The 8,018-nt window shown below is 45.0% G+C and overlaps 1 protein-coding gene across 1 annotated transcript in view; it reads left to right on the top strand.

Annotated features, from left to right (window-relative positions):
- Nucleotides 1-361: 361 nt before the first annotated feature.
- Nucleotides 362-8,018, top strand: part of TRPM8 (transient receptor potential cation channel, subfamily M, member 8) — a gene marked incomplete at its 3' end in the record, with an annotated part of 12,622 nt that continues 4,965 nt past the window's right edge. The window contains exons 1-7 of the mRNA XM_009081840.1: nt 362-478; nt 1,552-1,625; nt 3,612-3,768; nt 4,883-5,060; nt 5,399-5,571; nt 6,741-6,915; nt 7,995-8,017. Coding sequence (XP_009080088.1) covers nt 362-478; nt 1,552-1,625; nt 3,612-3,768; nt 4,883-5,060; nt 5,399-5,571; nt 6,741-6,915; nt 7,995-8,017 — 897 coding nt within the window. The remainder of the gene's footprint in view (nt 479-1,551; nt 1,626-3,611; nt 3,769-4,882; nt 5,061-5,398; nt 5,572-6,740; nt 6,916-7,994; nt 8,018) is intronic.

The following is an 8,018-nucleotide window of genomic DNA, read 5'->3' as shown; positions in this document are numbered from 1 at the left end:
GATCAGGGACTGTTCATTGCATATCAGAGCTGAATAGCCAAGTCCTGAGTATGCCCATCAGAGACAGAAAAGAAAGAGTTAAGGTACGGCAATGAATTGTATGGGATAAGGATAAGATATGCTCCGTTCTCAAAAGGTATTGTCTTGGAGTCCTTTTGGGGTGGGAAAAGGAAGAATAAAGTGTCTGTGTGTTATAAAATAACAGAAAACATTCTTTCTGAATGTTAGTTTCACATTTTGGGGATGGATATGTTTCCTAACTGTTCATGCTGGACTCAAATAACCTTCCTTAGGGCACAAAGTGTCTTTGCTGTTGTGCAGGGACAGAAATGACCAATGCTCCTCCATCTCCCCTTCTGCCATGCTCTTCCAGGTTTCCATGGGCACCATGAGACACCGAAGAAATGGTAATTTTGAGAGTTCCAGACTCCTCTATTCCAGCATGTCTCGCAGCATTGATGTGGCCTGCAGCGATGCTGTGAGTATCTAGGACATCCTGCTGTCTGGTGGGGGGGCACAGTGGTTGTGAACCTGGTCTTATCAGGTGAGGGGGATAGATTTGGCACTCTTCCCTTTGTGGAGAAGTTTTCCCAGGGAGCGACCTTTAAGCAGCAGCAGTGCTTTGGTGAGATGATGAAACTGTAAGGATGTAATGCATTCCTTTTGATCCCTGTAGAGCTTTATTGTATATTATTAGCCACTTCATGTTTTCAATCCCTTTTCATGCTTCAGCAAGAGACTTAATTTGTCTGTATAAAGAAAAACCTGGACCTCTCACGCACTTGATGGCAAATGCAGACAGCACAGACTCATGATAAACATCCATTTATGCCTGAATGATCTGTTGATGGCAGTAATGGCCTAGCAATTCCATGCCCCTGCTGACTGGCTCTTAGGGCTTTAGCAAGTGGTTCCCACTGCCTTTGACTTTGTTTGGCCTTGCATGTTGTGACTTTTGCAGGTTAAATATGTTCCCTTTTATTTTCTTTGTTTTGGAGGTTGTACTCTTAATGTTTTTCTGTTTGGAACAACTTCCTCTAACTGCTCTTCAACCACAAGAGTTGCGTCAAACTGGTGAACTAAACTGTAGCTGTGAGTCTTTCCTTTTTGTCCCTAGCTAAATCTTGCCTTGCCAATCCAAACTGTGCTAAAATCAAACAAAACCCCCAGCCCTTTATCGGCAAGTGAGTATTTCTTTGTTCTCCTATATTGCAGAGGCATATTAGGGATGCATTTGCATTCCCCACGTGTGGCCCAAGGGGTTTCAAGGTTAACAGGAGAGTTAGTGGTTAAACAAGTTGGAGAGACTTTGCATTCCACCGCACCAGACCTGAAGTCGTTTGGGTCTCCTGCTGGGGTCCTTGTGTGTTGAACTAAAATAGCCCTACCCAAGAGGGATGTTAATGGGTTTTTTCTTTATGTTCGTTATTTTTTTACTCTTGGGAAGAAGCAGTGTTTGTCACAATCTTTGTGTCTAACCTGACTGCTGTCACTGGGGCTTCTTCTATTGTATGTGTTACCAGAAATAAGCCTTTAAAAATTATTTTCCAGGATTTGGCCAACTTCATTCAAGAAAACTTTAAGAAGAGAGAATGTGTCTTTTTCACAAAGGACACCAAGTCAATGTAAGCAGAGCTATTTTCTTGCTTTACAGGTGTGGGGAGGGGGGAGGGGGCTGGAGCTGAGTCAGGGAGGGGACATTTCCCTTTGGTTTTTGCTTGGTTTGTTTGGTTTGGGATTCTGTTTTAAGATCTAGCAGTGCAATGTCACCTTGGTCTCCTTTTTCGGGTTACTCCATGAGCGAGCTGATGCCAGCCAGGGGTCCAAGCTGCCGGCAGCCCTGTTCAGGTGTGTCCCTGGCACAGGGCTTCATATCAAACTCCCTAGCTGAAGCACAGCTCTGCAGACACAGGTGCTTTCAAGAATGCAGCACTGGTATTGTTGTATGACAATGTTTGTGTCAGAAGTTTGCATCACTGAAGTTTTTCTCTTAAACCTAAATCACAGATTCCATGCACAAGTCTTTACAGTAAAGACAGTCACTAGGTTCTGCTCGGGAAAGGATATTATAGTGGCTCCATTTTCAGGCACAGCTAACCTGTGCAGTGCAAGTTTGAGAGCCATAAGATTGCTTTTAGTTTTCTTGGGTTTTTTTTTGTAGTCTCATGAGAGAAGTGATCAAACTAATGCAGCTGCAGGAGTCCTAATATAGAGTTCCGAAGGCCCTCTAACCCCATTCTCCTCTGAAGCTGGGAGGAAAAATGCCTTGGAGAGGGAGGGAAATTAGTCTTATTTCAGAAAGTCTTACTTAGGGTCCTCCTCTGCCATCTAAAATGGGATGTTTGGCAAAGGACCAACAAAGGATGGAGGAGCTGGTTCTCATCAGCTTCTCCTTCTCCAAACCCACTGGGGAAAGGATTGCAAAACTTGCGGGGTTATTTTTGGCTCGACATTGTTAAGGTAAGCTGGTTTTATTTACAAGTTACAGCAGGGTAGAAGAAACCTCTCTGAAGGAGAGAAGCAATGATTCCTTCTCTGTGCCCCCTGAGGGAGCAGGGATATAGGCTGTACAGAACATTTCATGGATGGTGCTGGAGTTTTTCCTAGGAAAAGAATTCTCCTAGCTTTCCCAAGTAGTCCTGCACAAACTAAGTGCAGATTATTTCTCTCCTTGATGCAGTCTCAGAGTGGGTGAGGGCACTGGCAGTGCCTGCACACCATGCATGCTGTGCATCAGGCAGCCAGTGCTGGAGGGGAAGTGTGCTAGGAACACAGCAAACTGCCTGGAAAATGTGTTCAGAGGCCAGGCATCCCTTCCCTCTCAAAGTGAACATCTTGGGTGTGCTTAGACATCAGTCAGGCCCTGGGTTTGCACGGAAAATAATTGTACTTAGTAATCATGGAATCACAGAATCAGTAAGACTGGAAAAGACCTTTAAGATCATCAAGTCCCGCCCTCAACCCAGCACCACCACTAAACCTTGTCCTCAAGTGCCACATCCACACACGTTTTGAACTCTTAGAGGGATGGTACACTCCACCCTGTCCTTGGCAGCCCATTCCAGTGCCTGACCACCCTTTTAGTGAGGATTTTCTTTCTAATACCCAATCTAAACCTCCCCTGGCGTATCTTGAGGTTTTGTCCTCTTGTCTTGTCACTTGTTACCTGGGAGAAGAGACTTTGTGAGCTCTTCCTACGTGGTTAAAAGCACAATAAGGGAAAAAACCCACTTGTATGCATTAGGTTAGCAGCAGGTGAGGTCACTGAACTCAGCTTCTTGTTCATTTTCTTCATTTCAGGGCACAGTTGTAGAGTGTAACATAAGCTGCTGCTGCTATGACTTGATTTGTCACGTAGGTAAGGTCCATGAGAGGTGCCAGCTCATCCCTCAGGATAGACTGGCTCCTGAACTGTACTCCCCTTCCCAGTGCTGGGCAGCAGCAGGTTCTGGGGTAGGAAGCAGGACTAGGTGCGGCTCTACTTTATCAGGTAGCAAATCCTAGTGGACTTGCTGCTTCTGTAGCTCCACCTGCTGCTTTGGTTGTTGTGAGAGCTAACGTTTCTGTGCTCAGGATAACAGGGGTTTCACGTCTGTTCGCTTTTCTTTCAGGGGTAACTTATGTAAGTGTGGATACCCTGAAAATCAGCACATAGAGGGCACTCAGGTTAACACCAGTGAAAAGTGGAACTACAAGAAGCACACAAAGGAACTGCCTACCGATGCCTTTGGGGACATTCAGTTTGAAAACTTGGGAAAAAGAGGAAAGGTGAGTGTATTAAGGGTATCCATGAGACCCCTGCTGGGTGCTGGGGGAAGGCCCTCGAAAGCAAGGAAGGTGAAGCTAAAGTGGATTTTATTCTAATGGAAGGACTTAGGCTACAAAGGACACAAGCTGGTTTCTCAAGCCCTGAAAATAGGTTACAAAGAAGAATTTCTTCTGTGTTATTTGCCGCTTAGGGTGGTGCTGGAAGTGGAAAGAGGTTATCTATTTCTGGTCATGGCAGGAGAATGTGTGAATGAGGGTGATGCTCAAGTATTGTTTTACATGCACGTAGACTAGCTTCTCAGGACTATACCCAGATGTACACTGAGCATTTCCCCATGTGGAGATCCTACAATGACAGTAAATTCGGTGGGGGTGTAAGTGATCAGTGGAACTTTGGAGGTTTTATTCCGGTTTTTGTTCTTTTGTTTTATCCCCTGGGAAAATACAGGAGTGTCACTTGGAGTAGAGACAGCAGAGGGCTGGAAAGAAGAAAATAGCTGTTTCTGATGATTTATACTGACACTGCGTGAGGAGTCACACGTGGCTGATTTCCTCTGCCTCCTCTAAATGACTGGTATTTACCATCAGTGTAACTTGCTTAAGACAGTCAGAATAAATAAGGAAAATCAGAGCCTGTTATGTAAATTAATCAGGTTTGTTTTATTCAAAGTAGCAGAAATAACAGGCATTTTGGTGGGGAAATGAGACTGAAGGTTTTGAACCACACTTAAACAGACCCATGTGCTTCAGGTATTTCTTCACAGGGATATTTTGGCCTCATCCTACTGTGTTGTAATCTGCTGTGTGACTTTGCTGCAAGAAGCATTGTTATAGTTAAAATGGTTATACTGGTGTTGTGTTCACCCTTCCAGTGTCCCTCTCAACACCAAGGTCAGTGTTCTTGCCTTCCTCTGGAGGAAGGTGGGTTGGGTGCCTGGTTGTAGGAGGAGGATAAAGGTGCTTTAGAGGAAGAAACAACAACTTCATCATCACTTTCTCTTTTATCTTCTGGTGCTTGGAATGAGGCTGTACACTGGAGAAGAAAATGCAGTTCCTGGTCTGTTCCCAGCCATCACTATTGATCTGCTATATGTGTTTTCTTCTCTCCCACAAGTACATCCGTCTGTCATGTGACACAGACTCTGAAACCCTCTATGATCTCATGACCCAGCACTGGCACCTGAAAACCCCAAACCTGGTCATCTCTGTCACTGGAGGAGCCAAGAACTTTGCGCTCAAGCCCCGGATGCGCAAGATATTCAGCAGGCTGATCTACATCGCCCAGTCCAAAGGTAAAGACCTGCATGTGTGTCTGTGTTATTTCATTGCTGGAGTGGGAGCAGCTCAAAGGGTCAGTGGGGAAGCAGAGCATTCAGTTTGCTTCCGCTTGGCTGGTGCACTTGGGACTCCTGTGATCTAACTGTTTGCAAGTAACAGGGTTGAGAGTTAGTCGTGGGATGCCCATGGTAGTGTAAGATGAGTTGTGTAGTGTATCTTTTGTGTTTAACTAAAGAACAAATGCCTCTTCTAAGGCCATGAGAGGGGGTTGGGCTCTTGTCTCTGGCAGTTAAGGCATTAGAAGGGCGGGTGTTTCACTGCATTCTCCCAGGTTGTTGGGTATTGTCCCCAGGGGCCTGGATTTTCACTGGAGGCACACACTACGGGCTGATGAAGTACATTGGGGAAGTGGTCAGAGACAACACCATCAGTCGCAGCTCCGAGGAGAACGTGGTGGCTATTGGCATAGCAGCCTGGGGCATGATTTCCAATCGGGAAACCCTCATCCGCACTGCTGACAGCGATGTAAGGAACACATAGTCCTGGTGTTGTTAAGGTTGGAAAAGACATTTAAGATCATCAAATCCACCTGTCAACCCAGCACCACCACCGTGTTCACCACTAAGCCATGTCCCCAACAGCCATATAGATGGGTTGGTGGGGAAACAAAGAGGAGGCTCAGCCTCAAAACAACAGGTGCTCTTCTCAGAACAAGAGTGTTCGAGGTAGTCACATCAGGCCTGGTGGGAAGGATTTCTGCTGTGATTCTAACACATCCGTGTGGAAGTTCAGCTGCACTAACTTCATGTATGGCTTTCCATTAGGGAGTAACCTCTTTCATGGTTATTCTAGCTTCTGCAAAATCCCTACACACTTGCCCATAGTAGGAATTCCCATGAGCTGGGACATGTACCTGCTGCTGCTGTTCAGGATCTTCATTGATACTGTCATCCTATCTGTCTCCTGACTGGTAGACATTTTAGAACATGTCTAAAAAATCATCCTTCTGGATAAATAGCAGAAGGTTAATTTACTGAGGGCTCTAGGGAGGCTTGAGCATTGAACTAGATGATCTCAGGAGGTCCCTTCCAACCTAAAAAACTCTGTGAGGTGCTGATTTAATTATTTCTGGTGGGTGAAGGAAATGTGCATTGAAGAACTGGATCTCTGAGAGGACTAAACTGTTGCAAATAAATTCCATGGTTCTGTTGTATGAGGTGAAGTTACAAGACTATCACAAATTGGACAGCTCTTGTAAAGAAAAACTTTCTCTGCAAATATTTATGCTGTGTTCTTGTATTAGTTTCTCTCACTGTCTTCTGCTGCTGTTGGCACTTCCAGTGAGCAGTGTCTTGAGTGAGGAAATGCAGAGTACAAACTAATGAGGAATGATTTGTGGCCTGAGGTTCAGCTGTCCCTGGCTTGTCATAGAGTCACAGAATGGTTTGCGTTGGAAGTGACCATAAAAACCTCTTGTACCACCCTCCTGCCATGGGCCGGAACACCTTCCCCTAGACCAGGTTGCTCCAAGCCCTGTCCAACCTGAACTCTTCCAAGGATGGGGCAGTCACAGCTTCTCTGGGCAACCTGTGCCAGTGCATCAGCACCCTCACAGTGAGGTGTGTCCTTGTCCTGGAAGGCTTGTGTGTGCCCTGCCCCTGGAACTCTGCTAAGTGCTGTGCTTGTGCTCCTAGGGGAACTACTTAGCCCACTACATCATGGATGACCTCAAGAGAGACCCTCTCTACTGTCTGGATAATAATCACACTCATCTCTTGCTGGTTGATAATGGCACCCACGGGCATCCAACAATAGAGGCAAAAGTACGAACCCAGCTAGAAAAGTACATTTCAGAGCGGGTTATCCCTGGTAAGTGTGGTAAGGTTGAGACCTCCTTCTCAGGCCTTGGATGCTTTGGGGCTGATACAAAGTGCTTTCTATGGTAATAAAGTCACAGCAGCATCCTGTGGGTGCTGAGCTTGAAGGAATCACCATCCCTGGAGGTTTTCAAGATGAGACTGGATGTGGCACTTAGTGCCATGGTCTAGTAACCATGGTAGGGCTGGACTTGATGATCTTTGAGGTCTCTTCCAGCCCAATTGATTCTATGATTCTATGAAATATACTGTATCTTGAGTGCTTCCAGGAACAGCCAGCCCTCTTCAGAACACCTCCCTTTGCCTCCCTTTCTTCACAGCAAATGCCTTTGTATCACAGCAAATGCTCCATTTCAGCTACACAGCCCTTTTCTCCCTTCTTGCTGGGAGGTGACCCTTCTGCATACACCTCCTGGCACTGAGTTCCATGCAAGTGAAGCACAACTTACACAGGAAATTAGACTTTTCCCAAAATACTCATTTGTGGGGATGATTGATCTATCTACAACCTGCTCCTAAATAATTTCTCTTTCACCCTCTTTGACAAAATGGAAACAGTAACATGAAAAGCCTTAGCAGAAAACTCTTAGTGAAAGAGTTTTTTTTGGGGAGGTGTGTTTGGGTTTGCTGGGGTTTTTTTGGAGTGTCTCTCAAACACTAGGTCCTAGACTTATGGGATTCTTAGCTTTCCTTTACAATTGAAAACGTAAACTCAGAGGTTTTGTATCTTGACTTTGTGATAAGGAGATTGCACTGAGACTCAAAATGATCAAAGCAATAGGTAAATACAATTAAATCATGTTTTGGGGACTTTGGAGCTAGGAACAATTATGATTTCTAGGAGGAAAAAGCTTCTGTTGCAGAAGGGTGTCTGAAGCTATGCAGGATATTAGGCAAAACTGAGCTTTCCTTAAAAACAGGATGAACTGTTAATAAAATTGGCAAAACCAACAGCAAGCTAGTGTTTGCATGAACTGCTTGGAAATTTTTTCATTTTACTCAGGAAAAAATGAGCTGTTCAAACTACATTGTTTGATTTAATATTTTTTTTTCTTTTGTCCTGTTTCGCAGAATCTAATTACGGTGGGAAGATAC

This window comes from Acanthisitta chloris, unplaced genomic scaffold, assembly GCF_000695815.1.
Source record: "Acanthisitta chloris isolate BGI_N310 unplaced genomic scaffold, ASM69581v1 scaffold149, whole genome shotgun sequence".
Taxonomy (NCBI): Eukaryota; Metazoa; Chordata; class Aves; order Passeriformes; family Acanthisittidae; genus Acanthisitta; species Acanthisitta chloris.
Note: the sequence above shows the minus strand (reverse complement) of the source record. Positions and strands in the feature narration are given on the sequence as shown.